Source organism: Sinocyclocheilus grahami, unplaced genomic scaffold (genome assembly GCF_001515645.1).
Source record: "Sinocyclocheilus grahami isolate Dianchi unplaced genomic scaffold, SAMN03320097.WGS_v1.1 scaffold216.1, whole genome shotgun sequence".
Taxonomy (NCBI): domain Eukaryota; kingdom Metazoa; phylum Chordata; class Actinopteri; order Cypriniformes; family Cyprinidae; genus Sinocyclocheilus; species Sinocyclocheilus grahami.
The window spans coordinates 1,971,066-1,992,908 of NW_015505395.1; the positions used below are offsets into that span (position 1 = coordinate 1,971,066).

Below are 21,843 nucleotides of genomic sequence, written 5' to 3' on the forward strand. Positions count from 1 at the left end.
AAATACACCAAAAAAAAAAACAATGGTCCTAAATCAGGCTACATGCTCTTCAAAATTTCCCCAATTATGATTACGTTTGTTTTTTTCAGTGAAACCTGGACGTGTTCTTGACCATTTTCATGAGATTCACCCTGATATGAAAGTGATATTTAGATAAACGGCTTCTACGGTTCACTCGAAATGCGTGTGTGTGTGTGTTTTCATCAAAGCCCTTGACGTGTGTGAAAACACAGACATAAAGCAGGACAATGAAGAACACCGTGTTTCCAGAAACGCATTCAGTCAGTATTGCACTTAAAGGACGCTCCGTCTGCGACGGCAGGAGACGCAGGGACGTACATTCAGTGTGTCTCTGTAGCGAACACACACTCGCTCTAAACACACCGCAAAAAATCAGCTTCTTAACCTGTAGCTTGTCCCGTTTCCCAGCACAAACATCGAAACCTTCTTAAATCAAGATACATTTACTTGAGAAGCACATGATGCAAAATAAGTCTTGCTTTTTGAAGAATTTATCAAAATGAAGGGAGTTCAGACTCAAAACAAGAACAAAATTAAAATAAAATAATTGTTTTCCCTTTAAATTAAGAATTTTTTTGAGATATTTTTTCTAGTTTTAAGCATAAACCTCATTTTGCTTCTCAAGTAAATGCATCTTAATTTATAACTGTTTAGAGGTTTGTAATGGAAAACAAGACATTTAAACAAAAAAAATAATAATTTTTGCAGTGCACATATGCTTTTGCTAGTCTTAGACTAGTCACATGACGCCAGGCATTTCCCATCCTCTTCATTGGCAGCATTTGCTCAGGTTAAAAAAAACTAAAAACAACACAAAATACACATTTGTTCCATTTTTCTTGCAACTGCAACTTCCTGTTCCTGTAGAGGGCGCCGCCGTCTGCTACCGCGCATTGTAGCCCAACTGCTGAAGTTTGCGCAGCAGGATCTGCATGAGGTCGAAGGTCATGAAGCTGATGCCGACAGCGATGGGCCCTTTGACCCAGTTCATGCTCAGGCCCTTGTAGAGGCCGCGGATCACGCCCTCCTCCGTCACGATCTCCCGCATGGTGCCCGAGATGCTGCCGTAGGTGTGTCCGGTGACTCCCGCCGTCTGCATGCGTCTGCGCACCACGTCCAGCGGGTAAGAGGCCGACTGACCGATCAATCCTGCGCACGCACCGAACGCCAGACGCTCGTACGAGTACGGATGAGAGCGGCCCGTGTGCTCTGAAACAGAGAGAGGAGTTACTGACGGTTACGAAATAGCCAAGAAAAAATTTCCATTTAAATAAAAACATTTGTAATAAATATATGCAATGCAATAAAACATAATATACATGATAATGCACATTAATAATAATTATTAACAGTTAAGAATATAAATAAAAATGGCCAATTAAATAAAAACATTTGTAATAAATATATGCAATGCAATAAAACATAATATACATGATAATGCACATTAATAATAATTATTAACAGTTAAGAATATAAATAAAAATGGCCAATTAAATAAAAACATTTGTAATAAATATATGCAATGCAATAAAACATAATATACATGATAATGCACATTAATAATAATTATTAACAGTTAAGAATATAAATAAAAATGGCCAATTAAATAAAAACATTTGTAATAAATATATGCAATGCAATAAAACATAATATACATGATAATGCACATTAATAATAATTATTAACAGTTAAGAATATATAAAAAAGGCAAATTAAATAAAACATTTTAAATATTTAAAATGTAATATACATTAACAATAATAATAATAACATTTGATTTAAATTAAAAAAAACTTTGTGATTCGTTTTTGGTAACACTTTACAATAAGGTTTAATTTGTTAATTAGTTAACATGAATAATGAATGTTAATTTAAACATTTATTAATACATTATTCACATCAAAAGTTGCATGTGTTAATATTATTTAATGGATCTAAAAGGTACTAAAAATGTTAAATATTTTAAAGCATTTATTAATCTTAGGTAATGTTCATTTCAACTTTTTTTTTTTTTTTTTATAATTTATTAATAAATTATTAAAATCAAAAGTTGCATCTGTTAATATTACTTAATGGACCTGAGCCAAAATTAAGTAAAAATGGAAAATACTTTAGAAAATGCTTTAAAAGTATTTATTTTTTAGTTCATGTTAAGTACAAATAATATTAACACATACAGTTTTTGATTTTAATAACGCATTAATAAATGTTGATTAATACATGCTTCCATAAATGCTTTAAATGTTAATTCCAACATTTATTAATACATTATTAAAATCAAAAACTGTATCAGTTAATACTATTTAAAGGACCTAACATGAACTAAAAATGGAAAATACTTTAAGCATTTATTAATTTTAGTTGCTAATGTTAACATTTATTAACATTATTAAAATCAAACATCGCATCTGTTAATATTATTTAATGGACCTGAGCTAACATGAACTAACAATAAGTTGTTTTAATGTTTACAAAGGATAATAAAATCTATTATAAAGCGGAGAGTTCCGGTGCTTGATTCTGATTGGCTGAGCCGCGTTCCAAGCTGTTGTGAATGACGCTACAAAGTAACACACCTTTGTTTACGTTTGTGTGTTGCTCTGAAACCACTTTGTAGCAACCACAACTGTTTCTGAGGAGCTACATTGTTTGGTGGAAGAATACTGTTTTTATTAATATCATTACACTTTATTTGCTCTGTTTTATTTTGTGAAACCGTATTACATATATATGGTACTACGTACATACTCTGCTTCGCGTCGTACCTAACAACGCCTCTTAGCTGTTATAAATTCACTGTAAGCCACGGCTTCTTGGGGCTTATTGCTTTATGAGAAATGTAATGCCTAATGTTAGTTAATATGAGGTAACGAATGGGACCTTACAGAAAAGTGTAAATAAGACAATTATTTGAAACTAAGACAACACTGCAACCAAAATGTAAATAATCACCATCAAATGAAAGCTTGTGAAATGTCAAAGCGCAGGCATGTATGCGGCCCGATGTACCTGCGTGGAGCTTCTTGAGCGTCTCGTAGGTGAAGAAGCTGAGTCCCGCGTACGGCACGACGCCGAGGATGGTGGGAGTGAATCCTCTGTAGAGCGTCTGCAGCCCCTCCTCACGAGAGATTCGCACGAACACGTGCAGGATGTTACTGTACCTGACCAGCAACGACATCACAGTGACATCACAATGACATCACAGTGACATCACAATGACATCACAGTGACATCACACGACATCTCATTCCTCTACGACTGCTGTTCTAACCTCAGCAAACTTCCAAGGGGCTTCAAGATGATTTAATACGACATGAGCATTAAAATAGGCTAAAACAACTGCAAATCAAGATGTTAGGGCTGCTCGATTATGGCAAAAATCATAATCACGATTATTTTGGTCAATATTGTAATCATGATTATTTAACACGATTATGAGTGGGCCACATGACCAAAACTTAATATGAGTGATTTATTTAAAGATAGTGATATACTGTATACATATATATATATATATATATATGTATTTTGTATATGTATACACCAAATATGTATTTTCTTTAGATAAGGTTGCTATGGCATCGACATTCAAAATTCTCAATACCACAGCTGAATACTAGGGTAACTAATATTAGTAAAGCAAATAAAAAATAAAAATAATAAAATAAATAAACGGTCAGTAATAAAAAAAAAGATACAAATGAAACAAACTGTGCAAGTCTAAAGCATTCAGCTAACAGCCTACTACAGAAATTGAATAACTGAATGTCAAATAAAACATATATAAGCATAGTCTTCCTTTGTTTCTTACTACCTTCAGTCGAGAGCAGTGAGTGAATTTCTCTCCGTCTTCTGTTGTTTGTTTAATATTAATTACACAGTCGGCAGCAGGAATATTAGGCTGCTGTCACTTTAAGAGCCGCACGGCTCCAATTTACTGTTACACACGTATTTTCATTCTCAACGGTTTACGTTCATATATTACATAAAAGACAAGGGTTTATATGAATAATAATCACCAAGCGCCGCATTTTGACACATTTTTGCGTGTATTTGCCCGTTGGGGCGCGCACCTCGAGCTAAAAGTTGACCTTACTCGTCCGTTTTCTGTTCCGTCTCTGAGCGAATCACAGAAATCCTCCTGAGGGACAGCGTTAGTGCTCTTTTCAAAAACATGAATAAATCTGATCAACTTTGATCAATCAAGCACATCCCATTTTGCAAAAGTCACGTTACATGATTTTACAGATTTGCTGGCTTTTAAGGAGGAGCGAAAGCACACCGCTGGAAAGGGGGCAGAATGGGACGCAATAATCGTTTTATCTCGATTATTGGACTTTCATAATCGTTGAGGAGGCTGAAATCGAAATCTAAACCGTATTTCGATTACTTGCACAGCTCTACAAGATGCTCCTTCATTTAATTCACTCCTTTAACAATGTTTTGCTGTCTTTGAAGAACCAGGATTCCCAGTGTCTTGGAAACTTTTATTTTAAAATTGTGATTTTTATACCTGGAATAGTCGTGGAAATTAATGAAATCTTAAAACACCATGGGCATTTTTATAAAGAACACACAGTTTTCTAGTTATGTCAAGCTCTAAAATATTTTATTAGGTAGAAATTGTGAGGTTTTTTTCTCTTTTCGATGCTGTCAGCTTCTATGGCTAGGTTCATGGCGAGAGCCAGGTTTAGGAATTCAAAATTAAAACTAAAGATGTTTAATTTTTTCTAAAATACTTCAAACTAGATTTGGATTTACTTGATTAAAAACCTTTACAAAAGTATCAACAGAATAGAACAAATTTCTCAAAGGAGAAGTATTACCGTCTAGCTCAATATGGGGTGCTGTGTACATTAATGAGGAAAAAAAATTAACTTAAATGATTTTAGCAAATGGCTGCAATATAACAAAGAGTGAAAAATTTAAGGGGGTCTGAATACTTTCCGTACCCACTGTATGTTTAATGGACAGTGGATTTTGACAAGACGGATTAACTTTGAGTAAAAAAAGTTTTTAAAAATCATTTTCAGTGTTTAGTTTTATTTATATACTATAATAGTATTTCGTAATATTTTCTTTTAATATTTAATAAAATTAATTATTGAACTAAATGTTATTTTATTTTATTAGTTTTTATTTTAATTTTAGATTGTTTTCATAATTGTCATGTGCTTTCGTCATTTGTATGAGTTTTTGTTTTATTGTTAATTTTTTATTTCACTTTTAGTTTTAGTTATTGTAGTACTTAAACTTATTTCAAACTGTTTTTCAAATTCTCATTTTATTTTTTTTATTAGTTTATTAAGTTTAAGTCCTCTAATATTTATACTGTATTTTATTTCAGCTTTATTTCCATTAATGAAAATGTTTTTTAATAGTTTCAGTTAACATTAACCGCATCAATGTTGAAAAGCCATTCACTGGTTAAAAAGTCTGGGATGCCTGAAGAACATTCAGTGCTGAAGTTTAATTACTTTAATTTTAATTATTTTAGTCAGACTCTACTAATTTCTGATGAAGCAGAGTTTTGCTCGGTCTTACATCTCTTTGGGTGTGACAGCCATGCGAGCGCGGACCATGTCCAGTGGGTATGTGATCAGGGCAGCCGTGGTTCCCGCCAGAGACCCCGCCAGCAGCCGCGGCACAGGCGGCAGAGCTCTGCACAACAACACGCTGTTCAGTTTCTCATATGTGACCCTGCAGCACAAAACCAGTCTGAAGTCGCTGGGGTATATTTGTAGGAATAGCCAAAAATATATTGTAAGGGTCAAAATTATTGATTTTTCTTTTATGCCAAAAATCATTAGGATATTAAGTAATGATCATGTTCCATGAAGATATTGTAAATTTCCTACCATAAATATATCAAAACTTAATTTTTGATCAGTAATATGCATTGCTAAAACCTTCATTTGGACAACTTTAAAGATGATTTTCTCAATATTTAAATTTTTTTGCACCCTCAGATTCCAGATTTTCAAATAGTTGTATCTCGGCCAAATATTGTCCGATCCTAACAAACCATACATCAATGGAAAGCTTATTTATTCAGCTTTTCAGCAAAAAAATGGACCCTTATGACTGGTTTTGTGGTCCAGGGTCACATTTGTGAGTCGCTTTGGTTCATGTAACCGTGCAGCAGTGAAGCAGCAGAGAGTAAAATCACACTCACTTGCCCTGGAAGCCATAATACTGTCCCAGAATCCTCTTGTATTGTTCATGAGCGCAGAACTGGATGGCAGCGTATGGAATGACGCGCACCATCGTAGCCGAGTTTCCCCTCCACAGACTCAAGAAGCCATCCTTCAGATACGTGCGGTAAATTAACTTGTACGCCTCCTGGAAGCCATACAATTTATATTTTATGCATTTTGCAAAGTGACTTACACTGCATTCATTATATCAGTAAATGCATTCTCTGGGAATCAAACCCATGAGCTTGGCATTGCTAATGCTGTGCACTACAGGAATGCAAAATATATAAGTCAAACTTTTAAATTAATATGCAAAACCGCTGATATTTAAGTGCAGATGCACATTCAAAGACAGAGAAAAATACTCACCTTGGCGGAGAATCTATTCGACGACACTAAAATGAGAAGACAGGGAAATTTTTAGTTTCCTGTGTTCATTCAGCTGATAAGGAATAAAAGCAACTTTTCAGCAACAAATAAACAAAAAAATAAATCACAAATATAGAGTCCTGTGAAACATTTATTGTGCAAATACAAGGTCTATCATTACTAATCATTCGTACAGTTGCACCAAAAGGCGTCACTCTTCTAAATGTCTGAATGTCATTGCTGGTGTTTTGGAAATCTGCTTTAACACATGAATTTAAAGGTACTTTTAGTGATGACAGACCGTATATATTTTTTTAAATAGAGTTTACTATTACTACTAATGTCCCTGGTGTCCTTAGACAGCTCTTTGGTCTTGCCCATAGTGGAGAGGTTGGAGTCTGATTGATTGAGTGTGTGGACCGGTGTCTTTTATACAGGTAACAAGTTCAAACAGGTGCAATTAATACAGGTAATGAGTGGAGGATAGGAGGGCTTCTTAAAGACAAACTAACAGGTCTGTGAGAGCTAGAATTCTTGCTGGTTGGTAGGTGATCAAATACTTATTTCATGCAATAAAATGGAAATTAATTATTTAAAAATCATACAATGTGATTTTCTGGATTTTTTTTTTTTGATTCTGTCTCTCACAGTTGAGGTGTACCTACGATGAAAATTACAGATCTCTCCATTCTTTGTAAGTGGGAAAACTTGAAAAATCAGCAGTGTATCAAATACTTATTTGCCCCACTGTATATTATTGCTTTTAAAGGGATAGTTCACCCAAAAATGAAAGTGTGATGTTTATCTGCTTACCCCCAGAGCATCCAAGATGTAGGTGACTTTGTTTCTTCAGTAGAACACAAACGGAGATTTTTAACTCAAACCGTTGCAGTCTGTCAGTCATATAATGGAAGTTAATGGGAATCACGGCTTTGAGAGTAAAAAAAAACATACACAAACAAAACCAAATTAAACCCTGCGGCTCGTGATGATACATTGACGTGTAAAGACACGAAATGATCGGTCTGTGCAAGAAACTGAACAGTATTTATATCGTGTTTTACCTATGATGCACTGCAATGTCTGAACTGTCCAGAGCGCGTTCAACAGTCGGCGCCTGACGCAACGTCGTCGTCTTCTTGCTTTACCGCAGATCGCAGACTTATAAGTGCATTACCGCCAGCGATCTCTCAAATGGACCATTGACACTCCTAACTGAGATTGTAGATAGTGTGTCAATAGTCCATTTGAAAGATAGGTGCGCTATCTGCGAGAGATAGACGCGCTCAGGACAGTTCAGACATTGCAGTAAATCAGAGGTTAAAACTATATAAATAATGTTCAGTTTCTTGCACAGACCGATCGTTTCGTCTCTTTACACGTCAATGTATCGTCACGAGTCACAGGGTTTAATTTGGTTTTGTTTGTGTATGTTTTTTTGACTCTCAAAGCCGTGATTCCCATCCACTGACATTATAAGACTGACAGACTGCAACGGTTTGAGTTAAAAATCTTTGTTAGTGTTCTACTGAAGAAACAAAGTCACCTACATCTTGGATGCCCTGGGGGTAAGCAGATAAATATCACACTTTCATTTTTGGGTGAACTATCCCTTTAATTAAATATTATTTTATATAATTTAAAAAAATTAAAACAAGCAAAGAAATGTATTACAATAGTAATAATTCTATTGCACTGTATAATAAAGTATATAATAAAAATAATAATAATAATAAACTATTGTTGTTTTATTTAAATATTATTGCACTGTAAAATAAAGTACATAACAACAACAATAAATGTTGTAATTTAAATATTATTTTATATCACCAAGTTTAAAAACAAATAAATAAAACAAGAAACAAGAAATATATTACTATAGTAATAATACTATTGCACTGTAAAATAAAGTACATAATAATAATAGTAATAATAAACAAAACAATAATAATACTGTTGTTTTTATTTAAATATTTGATAGTATTAAGTTTAAAAAATGTTTAACAATTAACAATAAAGAAATATATTACAGTAGTAATAATACTATTGCACTGTAAAATAAAGTATATAATAACAACAATAATAATAATGTTGTTTTAATTTAAATTATTTTATATCAACTTAAAAAAAATTAAAACAATTAACAATAAAGAAATATATTACAACAGTAATACTACTATTGTACTGTAAAATAAAGTACACAATAATGATAATAATAATAAATATTATTTTACAGTAAAACACTAATATTCATGAATGTCTTAATTTCTAAATGTTAAACCACACAGCTTCTCTTTTGCGGTCAACAGATTTATAAATGACTCTCATTACAAATCTGGTAATATGGTTGGCGAATTGCATTTTCAAATGCACATTATAAGTGACACAATGAGCTGTTTTGGATTCTAAAAGGTGATTTTCACTGAAAGGTGGCATGTTTGCACCCCTGGCTGTTTAGTGGATGTCATTTCACACAGATGAGGAGAATCACATGAACTGATCCACTCACGCTTGACTCTCAGAATGACTCTCTGATCATTCGCACCTGATGCAATGACATTCAAACATCTATAGGCATAACTGAGTGTTTACATACTTTAGCGCATCTGTAAATGTTTAGTCAGTCACTCGAGGAATGTTAATATGAGTTTGTCTTCTTGCCTTGGAAGATAATCTTGGTTCGGTCCAGCGGGGCCACGGCTGTTTTGGCCACGGCTCCTGCAAACGCCCCCGAGAGCAAAGAGTTCAAGACCGAGCGAGGTTTAAAACCCTGCACACACACACACAGAGAGAGAGAACACACATTAGTTCCGATCCAGGAGGACTTCCACATATAAACCAATAAATACAGCAGTCTGCGTCTTCTAATAGTTCACAAACACAGCCAGTGTTAATCATCGAGGCTGTAATCTAGTGATGCTGTAACATGTCCAGGCGTGAGCACATACTGTGGTTTCTGGGACAGACTCAAGCTTTCCCTCTAATCTTTAAGAAGCAGAACAGCTTTATATTCACACTTCTAATCGGTTTCCACCCATGAATGATTGTCCGAACACGAGTAAAGCAGGAACACTGGGTTGAGTTTTATTCCCAAAGTCCCAGCATGCTGATCATCTGAAAACTACAGACTAGTCAGATCAGCTACTAACTAAGTAACTAGATTAACCGCTCGGTTACAAATGAATTTGCCCTGTTAATCAAAATACGAAGGATCTAAAAACAACGTTTAATATGATCCTGATATAAGCTACAGACTAGGGCTGCACAAAAAAAAAGAAGTTATTTTTCTGATAAAACAAAGTGAATTTAAAATGAGATTTTAAGTAAATAAGTAAATAAATAAAACAATTTAAAAACAAACAGCAAAAAAAACCTAAATTAAATAAATTAAAAACAAGCAAGAAAACAAAAACCTATTAAGAATTTGTTAAGAAATATTTTACAAAACTTTTACAAGCCTCTCAGGTTTGCTGTGTTTATATGAAGGGTTGCACAATTTAAAGTGTTGCGATTAAACATCAATATGTCTATTATTATTATTATTATTATTTATTACTACTACTAAATAAAAATCCAAAAATTACAAATAAAACAAAATAAGAGCTGTTAGTATTGTAATATTTCACTGTATTGCAGCCTTTACAAGCCTCTCAGGGTTGCGGTGTTTATTTGCAGGGTTGCACAATTTGGCCAAAGTTTTGTGATTATATATCTATGTCTATAAATAATAATAATAATAATTATTATTATTATTATTATTAAATAAAAATCTAAAGATTACTAAATAAATACACAATTGGAAACATTAATATTATAATATTTCACTGTATTGCAGCCTTTGTGATTTAATAATCACAAGCCATATTGCAGACATTAACAGCTCGTGTGAGTTCTTGTTAAACATTAAAATGACTGTAAATGAAATTTTACTGTAAATGAGCCGGTTGGCAACCCACATGGAAAAAAAACAAAAAACTAAATGATCATGATAACAGCTTCCTGAAACAGAACTGACTATTATCCTAATTATAAGAGTTTGACATTATTTTGAGCTTGAAATCATCCCACATTTCTTCATAATCGTAGATTAAATTAGAAACAAAATGAAAATATTCTATTTCAACACAACACACTTAGTAATCAAGTATGCAGTAGGGTTCAAGAGGTTGAAGTGTGAATAGACACAACATGCAGCGAACTACATAACACTACATAATACAAATATTAAGGACACAAAATTCATAAAAAAATGAATTTCGTAGGTGCTGTGCAGTGATATGCACACTGACCGCCAGGATTATTATAGTTAACCAAAAAAAAAAATGAAATAAAATAAACGCTAACTAAAATAAAAATAAAAATACAATTTATACAATATTTTTATTAACTTATTGTATTTCAGCTAGTTGCTAAAAGGGAACATTTCAGATTTTGGTAACACTTTACAATAAGGTTTAACATTAGTTAACTACTTTAGTTAACATGAACTAAGCATGAACAAATACTTCTACAGCATTTATTAATCTTAAAGTCCCAATGAAATCAAAATGAAAGTTTTTTGGGTGTTGGTATCAATATGTTAGTCTTTAGGTTATCTATAAGGCAGGGTGCTCCAAAACAGTGACAAAATTCACATTTAGAAGATATAAGCATTCTAAGCTTGCAGTTCGTCACTTCCGCCAAAACGGCTCAATGATTTTTTTGACGTCACATCGTACTTCAGCTTCTCATCAAACTTTCTGTCCAATCAAATGCTCTCTAGAATCCGAAGCCCCGCCCCCTACACTATAAAATAGACGCTGAAATCGGTCACTTGTCCACAGAATGAGTATTTTCTGTACAGTGAATGGCACGTAGTGCACTATATAGGGGACAGGGAACGATTCAAACAGTGTAAACATGCTTTCCATTGAGGAAGAAAAGAAGTCAGGTTTGGCGCTGTGTCCCGCTAACCACCGCACCGCACACACACTCTGCTCCGCTCCAGAGACACGATAGCACGGCGCGGATCACATGCGCGAGGCGCCGCAGACCACTAAATGTATCGGAGCTATTTGAATTCTACACAGAATGCTATATTTTATAGCAATATGGATGAGATTGTGGCTGTCAAATGCGGCTTTACGGAGCTCAACGGCTCTAGCCCAAGCTGTGATATAAACGAACGCTATTGGCTATTTTAAAAAGGGGCGGGGCTGCTTGATATGTTCCGCCCTGTCTTCCTGTTTCAGTTAAAATGACGTCAACACAGAGTAACGTCGCATGTTTCTAAGCATTACAGGGGACCTTTAATGTTAATTTCAACATTTACTAATGCATTATTAAAATCAAAAGTTGTGCTTGTTAACATTAGTTATTGCACTGTGAATTAACAATGAACAACTGAATCTCTGTTAATGTTAGCTAATGAAAATAAATAAATACTGTAAAGAATGTATTGCTCATTGTTTGTTCATCTTAGTTAATGCATTAACTAATGGAACCTTATTGAAATGTGTTACCAAAATGTTCATTTAATTTAAAATTATGTACTAAAATAACTAAAATGGCATGAGGATGAGTAAATAATGACAAACTAAAATATACATTTAAAAAAATTGTCAGAATCAGTTGGAATGGAACAGTGCAATCTTATTGGCTGTTCTCTGCTGTGGGCGGGTTCAGAAGGGAGCATTCTCACCTCTGATTGGCTGGAGGCAGGGCGTGGCAACACTTCGCCCTTTGCCAGCGCCCCCTGGTGTTCTGCGTTCCCCATGCCAACCTGATCCATTCATACACGCCAGAGCGCACAGGGCTCGCCGGCCCGACACGCAAACACACACACACACACACACACACTCACAACCAAACCTGGAACGACATGAGAGAAATATTATAAAGCAACACCATATCATATAACGCTGCCAAACACATCACAGACCTATTTTAAAATCTGCAAAGACGTCTTCTAGAAAAGAGATGAGCTTCAGAAAACATGACAAGAACAAGTCTAGCTCTTATTTCATCCTAAAACGACATGGAAAAAATAAGAAATTATATTTTGCATGAAGAAAATTAAAGCTTTTCTGGATCATTCAGATTTTTTGCATTGCGACATTATTTTTAGGACAATTTAATATCCAGTAAAACATCAAATGTGCTTAATTCTCATGCACAATGCACAAAAGGTAATACTTTACAGTCAGTGCACAATTATTTTAGTATAACTGATAGACTGTTATTAATATTTTGAATTCATTTTTATTTTTGCATTTTTTTATTTTAATTTTTACTTTGAAAGTTTTAGTAGATTTGTTGCATTTTTTTTGGTCATTTTTAGTAGTTCTTGTTTTTTTAATTAGTCTATACAGTTTTTATAAATTTTATTTGTTTGAGTTTTTTTTAATACATCAAATTAAACTAATTGAAAATGAGAAATGTTGCTGAAATAAAGTAAGTTTTTTTATATTTTAGTTAACATTTATTTTTGTTTTAAGTAACTTTTTATAATGGTTTTAGTCTTAGTTAACTATAATAACCCTGTTTACAATGAGCTCTCATTTGGTATAATGAGTTAATGCATTAGCATGAACGAACAATATATTTTTTACATAATTTATTAATCCTTGTTGATGTTAAATACAACCATTCATTGATTATTCATGTTAGTTTACAGTGCATTACCTACACTAACTTTTGATTTTAAAATATGTATTAGTAAACCAATTAACATTAACTGTCATATAAGTATAGTTCATAATGTACTTTTAAGAAATGAAACTATTGTAAAAATTTTATCAAAGGAAAAAAGTGTTAGTAACACTTTCCAATAAGGTTTCATTTGTTATCATTAGTTAAATTAAACTAACAATGAACAACACTTCTACAGCATTTATTAATCTTAATAACAATGTTAATCTGAACATTTACTAAGACATTTCTATTTAAAAGTTGTATCTGTTAACGTTAGTTAATGCACCGTAAACTGACATGAATATGAAAAATTCTATTAACATTGTATATTTAACATTCTATAAACCTTTGTTTATTTACAAAGGTTAATAAATGCTGTAAATTATATTCACTCATTGTTAGTTCATATTAGTTCTAATGATAACAAATGAGATTGTTGTAAAGTTTTAGTACCAAATGAACAAACTAAAACTGAAATAAAAATAGAAGAGATATATTAAAGAAAGAAAGGAAGGGAGGGAAGAAAGAAAGAAAACTAAACTATCTAAAATTATACTGAAAATGGAAAATATAAAAATAAAAGCTAATTCAATATAGAGCAGTTAAAAATAAAGGTAAAGGGATAGTTCGCCCATTTTTTTCCATACTATGGAAGTCAATGGCTGCCGTCAACTGTTTGGTTGCCAACATTCTTCAAAATATCTTCATTTGTTCTCAACGGACGAAAGAAACTCAAAGGTTTGGAACAACATGAGGGCGAGTAAATGATGACAGAATTTTTTATTTTTGGGTGAACTATCTATTTAAAATCTCAACTACTCAAACGACCCTGAACTTGCAGGTCAGTCAAACCTGATCTGTACTCTCAGCGGTGGAGGTGAACGGGAACGAGAGGCTCAGTGGGTGAAAGGTCACACATTCAGCGCATACGAACACTTCAGAGCCGTCAGGGTCCTGCAGACGCGCAACCTTAAAGGGATAGTTCACCCAAAAATGAAATTTACACCATGATTTACTCACCCTCAAGCCATCCTCGGTGTTTATGACTTTCTTCTTACAGACGAATACAATCGGAGTTATATAAAAAAATTGTCCTGGCTCTTCCAAGCTTTATAATGGCAGTGAATGGGTGTTTTTGTTCAATAGTTCAATAAAGTGCATCCATCTTTCATAAAAAGCATCCCACGCGGCTCCGGGGGGTGAATAAAGGCCTCCTGAAGCGAATCGATGCATTTTTGTAAGAAACATATCCATATTTAAAACTTTATAAACTGTAACTGTCGCACGCTCATTCCGGCGGATGACGTAGGCGTAGCGTAAGCTCCGGTGAGAAGTGACGGATGCGGAAGCGCAGCAGAGAGAGCAAAACAAAACACTGGTCACAAATTATAAGTACAAAACGAGGATTTGTAAAGAAAAATGTGGGAGGATTTCGATATAAGCCGAGAGGAGACTGGTATTCCTTTGCTAACGTAAGAAAACATTTTGCTTCCTTTGCTGCTGTAAACAAACGTCGGTTCTCATGAGACTAGCATATTCTCACCGGAGCTTACGCTGGAATGAACGTGCGTACAAAGATAGAGATTATGGTTTATAAAGTTTTAAATATGGATATTTTTCTTACAAAAACAAATTGATTTGCTTCAGGAGGCCTTTATTCACCCCCCGGAGCCGTGTGGGACGCTTCTTGTGATGGATGGATGCACTTTATTGGACTTCTTTTGGACTATTGAAAAATAACACCCATTCACTGCCATTATAAAGCTTGGAAGTGCCAGGACATTTTTTTATATAACTCCTAGGCTTTTAAAAGCTTTTAAACACCGGGTTAAGCAACATTTCACAAGTGGGATTTTCATGCATGAAACTGTTAACCAAAGTAGGGCTGCACGATATCTATAATTTCAGCATCGATATCGTGATGTGCGATGTTTAGTCTAGTGATCATTAATCCGTATGGAGCAGGTGCCAGGGTTCGAAACGCAGGTGATTCTTGGATTAATTGCAAAGTTTAACCATCATACAATGAAGGTTTATCATTTGCATGTGTTTTAGGCTCTGTTGGTTTGAATATTCAAGTGATTTTAAACCATTCGATCGCAAAATAGAGCTCAATTATGAACACAAGCTGTTGCTCACACAGATGCACATGAACTTCCTTCACTTCGTCTATTTGTGCCTGAAACGACACTTACGAGCGAAATTATGTCAAAATGCATGTCTCTGCAAGTATCCTTGTAAACACAGCTGCTTATGGCTTAGGTGAAGGAAAACAGATGTGTAACAAACAGTATATTGGTTCACAGCATTTTAATGTTCCTGTTGCTTTCTGTGTCATGAATGTTAATCAAACAACAAAACACAGAGAAAAATCACTTTTGTAGCTTTAACACAGATTTATTAGATTTAATTCAATTTCTGTACCTGAATCATACTGTTAGACTTACCTGAAAAATATAAAGCACTGTTTATTTGATTTGTATCTTTGTTCTATTATATTTATCTATGCTTGTAATTTGTTTGTCATTTTCTATGCTGATTTACTCACCTACAAAATCACACCAATCATTGAGTATTTTGTTCAAATAGATATTCAAGTCACCTGGTGATTTTATATCGCAATATAGATCGCAGAAAAACTAAATATCGCGATGTGAGTTTTTTCCAATATCGTGCAGCCCTAAACCAAAGTCATTTTTATCGTCAGGACCCTAATCTTGGTTTCAATGTTTCACAATGTTCATGCATTGAAAAAATAAATTTGTGTTGAAACAATTTGCACTCAGAAATTACTATAAATTTCACAAATAAATACAAAGAAGCGACAAGTAACACTGAATTTTGAAGACGAAAGACTGTACTTGTATATGCATATATATATATATATATATATATATATATATATATATATATATATATATATATATATATATATATATATATATATATATCTCAAAGTATAAGACTTAAAGGGACTCTGAGATATACATATTAACATATGATAATATTTTATAACTCACTATATTTCTGTACTGGCAGATGCATTATTTATTTTATCTATTTTTATTAATTAACTGATTTATTAAAAAAAATATATATTTATATTTACAATATAATATTTACATATCAGGAATACCTGTTATTTATATTTAGTAATTTATATAACCTAAATGCGTATTTATGAAACATGTCATAATCATTATGTTGTCTGCTTAAATAAAAGATAAAAGCATTAAACACGAAGCAGCTGTCAGCAGAACAGAGCTGAACTCAATATCGGTCTCAAAGTGCTTTAGCATGTTAGCGTGCTAGCAAAACAACGGTTATCGTGAGATTTCGCCGCTCACCTGACGGTCTGCTGCACCTGTTGAAGCTCTCGGCAGAAAAACACCGACTCTACCGGAGTCTGATGCCGGTGTGCTCGCACACTCCCGTGCTGTCGGACTGCTAAGCTCTTGAACGAGCTTCTGATGAAGTGAGAGACTCCAGTCACCGTCCACACTAACGCAGAAACCCAACTAAACTAACTCTGAAGGGAGAGTCCCGGTGCATTGTGGGAGCTGTAGTCCAGCGCGCTTGACGTGATAGGCTCGTTCGAGGGGCGGGGAACCGTAGAAGGGGCGGAGCTTGGAGTTTTACCGAGAATAGCGCGAAAATAGCGAGATGGGTGTGCTGTACCAATATTAATACATCTTTTAAGAATTGGGTTTAACTCTCTGGGGTGTTGTTGCAGGACACCTGAAATTTAACTTTTTTTTATTTTCAGTGAAATTAATGTTATTTAATTAATTATATTTATTTAATATTTATGCAATAACTATAATATATTTTTCCCATTGGAAAAAAAAATCTAATATTTTTTCTAAAATAATAAATCTAGTATTAATTTTCAATTATGGCATGTTAAAATAGAGACGAGGCCTTTACAATCCAGTTTTTGAAGGCATCTGGTGGGAGTTTAATAATAAAAACATCTGCAGTTCCATGGTTTCCTATAGAGCTCTGTATAAAAGGCTTATGAATTCTCTAGTTGTTTTTAGACATAAATACTTTTTTTTTTAAAGTTGCGGATTTTGGATTTATATTTAGACATTCTCAAAGACAACTTTTTATAAAGATTTAGATTTTATTTTGTTTGAAATGTCAGTTTTTGCATTAAATTGGTCAAACCTGAACACAGAGAAAGACATGTTGTTGTTACACATAACGTCAAAATTCAACAAAAATGAACAGGAATGTTTTATCAATCTCATTTCAACCTCTTATTGAAGTCTTCTAGCTCAAATTTACCATATTGTTGCAGCCACACCAGTTCATCTGTGTGTATAATAGTGTGTGTGTGTGTGTGTGTGTGTGTGTGTGTGTGTGTGAGACTTTAGTTCAGTTCATGTCTATTTTATTTAAAGTAAAAAAAAAATAATTTATGGTTTTTGTTTTAATAATCTGTACCATGGCATATTTCTGTGTATTAATATCTAATACCACTACTGTACCACATTACCTTTGCAAAACTTATAAAAAGTTATTAAAGCAATGATAATTTCTACCAAAATACTTAAATGCGCATTGTAGAGTAGCGCTTGTTGTTTGTCATTTCTCTGATCACAAATGCAGACATGGTTTTATGTTTACGCGGCGCGATGCAATGCAACGTGTAAAAAGACAGTATAAGTCATTATAATCCGTAATTATGTCCCCACTGGATGCAACAAATGCCTGGTTTATAATGGGTTTTCATGTGTTTGTCTCGTCGCTCCGGTCGGACAGGGCATCATCACAGTATGGTGAGGGGCGTAACATTTCTGTCACACGCTTGAGGTATTCGGCCAATCACAACGCACTAGATAGCTGTCCAATCACAGCACACCTCGCTTTTCAGACCGATGAGCTTTGTAAAAATCTACGCGTTTCAGAAAGCCGAGACATAGAGGAGAAACATAATGTGTTTTTTGAACCGCATAAACACATTTCATGACACCAAATAATGTTCTTTTTATCAGCATTATATGACCCCTTTAAACAATACAAACAGAGGCTGGTTTGCTTTCCAGGAACAACAGGAAAGACATCATCTGAAGAACAATTGCTTAGCAGCTTGTTTTATTCATTTATTTATTTTTCAGAAAACGAAGGGAACAGAAGTACAAAGAAAACAAAAAAAGGCCAAAAGGGCAAAAAGTAAAGATATATATATAAAAAAAATTAAAGTTTGCTCCCTGACCGAAATTATTAATTTTTTTATTCTTCTGAATCCACCACCGAAACCCTCTCTCTATCATGCCCTTATCGTTCCCTAGACACGTGGGCGGAATAACTATATATGAACTAGTGTTATTTTAGTATCATTGAAATATTGATTTAGTTTTGTTTTAAAAATATAATTATAAAAGTTTTTAAAATTTAAAATAAAATTAGAATTAGGTTTTATTTTTAGTACATTCAGTTAAACTTAATGAAAACAAGAAATGTTGCCTTGGCAACTAGCTGAAATAAATTCATATATATATAAAAAAAATTAAAGTTTGCTCCCTGACCGAAATTATTAATTTTTTTATTCTTCTGAATCCACCACCGAAACCCTCTCTCTATCATGCCCTTATCGTTCCCTAGACACGTGGGCGGAATAACTATATATGAACTAGTGTTATTTTAGTATCATTGAAATATTGATTTAGTTTTGTTTTAAAAATATAATTATAAAAGTTTTTAAAATTTAAAATAACATTAGAATTAGGTTTTATTTTTAGTACATTCAGTTAAACTTAATGAAAACAAGAAATGTTGCCTTGGCAACTAGCTGAAATAAATTCCGTTTTTATTTCTTTATTATGTTAAAATGTATTTATTTTCATGTAACAATTTTTTTTAATGCTTTTAGTTTTTTTTATTTAACTATATTTTATTTTATTTACCTATAATAACCGTTACCAGGTATTCACCAAGTGAAATAAAAAACTATTAAAACAGCATATTTATACAAAGAAAGTACTTTTAAATGAAAAATAAATAAAACCTAGATTTTCACATTTTCTGAAGAAAATGAATAGTTAAAGGCCTGTTTCACACTAATGTTCAATATAGTTAACGTTTATGTGAACAGGCCTTAAGAGCAAAATGATATGCATTTTCTCCTAGTTTTACCAGGTATGAAGATATTCTGTAAGTGAAATGCTGAAAACTTTCCTGTTACTACGCATGTCAGAGAAATTCCTGCTCCTGTAGCTCTATGCTTTTCTGCAGGAACCTTAAATGCAATGCAAGTCGCTTTGAGTAAACGCATCTGCTGATGCATGCGAGACAGCGCACAGACGGCTTTACCTGCACACCGACTTCAGCCGGGTGAGTCTTCATGGCCTGCAGGGCCGCCAGCGCTCCGCCACACTCCATGATGACTTTACAGTTGTTGGGTTTGCGTAGCGCGAGAACACAGAGCGCCGCACATCCCTGCTCACACACCTGAACCCACAGCGCGCACACACAGAGGCAAAGACAATGAGAAACCAGCTGTGTTTATGAGGAGACTCCGAGTTTGAGAACGCACTCAGTGATTTAGCTACACAGCACAGTCACACAGAGGAACTTCATTAATTTAATCATTCACTTCATTCATTAGGCCAAGTTATTTCATGAAAATAACTGATTAAACATATTTCTCTAAATCAAGAAATTAATACATTTATTTATTAAGGATGCATTAAATTGATCAAAAGTGACAGTAAAGACATTTGTGAGCCTGGAGCACAAAAGCAGTGTTGAGTCGCTGGGGGATATTTGTAGCAATAGCCAACAATACATTGTATGGGTCAAAATTATACATTTTTCTTTTATGTCAAAAATCATTAGGATATTAAGTAAAGATCATGTTCCGTGAAGATATTTTGTAAATTTCCTACCGTAAATATATCAAAACATAAGTTTTGATTAGTAATATGCATTACTAAGAACTTCATTTGGACAACTTCCAGATCAAGGCAACAGAGTACTGATATTAATTATATAATTATAAATCTTTATATAAAATTATAAAAATGTTTATAATGAAAAAAAAAAACTATAAAAAGAGTTATTAAATAAAAAAAGATTAATAATAAAATATATAATTATATAACTCAACATTCTTGGCTGGTATTTCAAACACTGAATTGTGTATTAATATTACCGAATGTTTCTGGAAATAGCAGGAATGTGTTGAGTGTATGAAAACCCATTTATGAGTAATTTACTATGAAACAATTAATGTATTATTATTATTAACAAATACACTAGCTTAGTTTAAAAGCAGTTTACAACTTCTGAGGACACACCTGTGCACTGGCCATGTGACGGTTCATCGCCATGACGATAAGCTCCGCCCCCCCGCCATTCACAATGGAATCTTTGACATCATCGTTTCCTGCGATGGCCTTCAGTGCGCTGAGCACCTGCTTCACAAGCTCCTGGAAGACAGAAGCATCACAACAGCAAGAGACTTGTTTGTGTTCATAGGAAACGATGCTGAAACTCTCACTGATCCAGAGCTCACCTGACGATCCAGACTGTCAGCCAGGAGTGTGATCATGAACGTCAGGCCCCCGAGGTCTACGATGTCCTGACAGAACTCGTTTCTCACAGCCAGACGGGACAGAGTGGCACAGAGTTCACCGAGCACTGCGGTGTTCCCTGGATGAGCTGAAAACAACACATCATCAACATTCATAAACTAATATATGCCCAGCTCCGCCCTGCTTCATGTTTGCTGAATGAAATCCATTATGTTTCTAAATTTGCTGTGCTGAATGCAAAAAATAGCGTCTGTTTTGGTGAAGCATGTCACACTTTCTCACAAAATATGATGCATTTTGTTGCATTTTAAAACTATTTGTGCAGTGAAGTCGTCTTGTATTCTCCGTTTTATGTATATAAACCTTCATTCATCATTCAAGTTGTTACTGATATTTTTGAACTCCGCATCAATTTAGGTAATATTAGGATTTTTTTGCAAATCAACAAATCAAGTCACTTCATATCACCATATACACATAAATCTACAAAATATTATAATAGTAGCAAATATATCCTAATGTTTACATTAATTATAAATGTGAGGTTCCTCATTATTTTTGTTTTTATAATAATAATAATTCACAATATTACTGTTTTTAATATATTTCTGATCAAATAAATGCAGACTTAGTGAACATAATCAAACAAAAAAGTTTTTTTTTAAAAACTTCATTATTCCAATTACACCAAATTATTCAAAATTTTGACCAGTAGTGTGTGTAAATGTACATATTTTTGTAATATATAAAATATATATAAATATATGCATTTATATACGTTTTGGATCAATATAAAATTTGATCCAAAACATATATAAATATGTATATAATTTGATCAAAAATATAGTAAAAACAGTAATATTGCCAAATATTATTATTAAAAAAATACAACTGAAGATGCAACTGAAACTTTTGACATTTGACTGCTTTTGTTGTTTTTGTAAGTGCATTAAAGCGGATATATATATCTATTTTTTTCCCATCACTGTGTATATGTATACATACATACATACACATATATATACATACATACATATACACAC

General features: G+C 33.6%; 2 protein-coding genes across 2 annotated transcripts in view; both read right to left on the bottom strand.

Moving 5' to 3' along the window:
* Positions 1-661: 661 nt before the first annotated feature.
* On the bottom strand, positions 662-16,777 carry slc25a42 (solute carrier family 25 member 42). The gene is made up of 8 exons (XM_016286993.1): positions 16,607-16,777; positions 12,268-12,437; positions 9,249-9,357; positions 6,588-6,613; positions 6,197-6,363; positions 5,566-5,682; positions 3,031-3,182; positions 662-1,230 (listed from the first exon to the last, which is right to left on the bottom strand). The coding sequence occupies exons 2-8, from the start codon at positions 12,355-12,357 to the stop codon at positions 905-907; spliced, it is 987 nt and encodes a 328-aa protein (XP_016142479.1). The 5' UTR covers positions 12,358-12,437; positions 16,607-16,777; the 3' UTR covers positions 662-904.
* A 2,680-nt stretch (positions 16,778-19,457) lies between these two features.
* Positions 19,458-21,843, bottom strand: part of LOC107596286 (armadillo repeat-containing protein 6-like) — a 4,950-nt gene continuing 2,564 nt past the window's right edge. Inside the window, exons 6-8 of the mRNA XM_016286981.1 lie at positions 20,782-20,927; positions 20,564-20,695; positions 19,458-19,715 (exon numbers count right to left, since the gene is read on the bottom strand). Of these exons, the coding sequence (XP_016142467.1) occupies positions 19,458-19,715; positions 20,564-20,695; positions 20,782-20,927 (536 nt within the window). The remainder of the gene's footprint in view (positions 19,716-20,563; positions 20,696-20,781; positions 20,928-21,843) is intronic.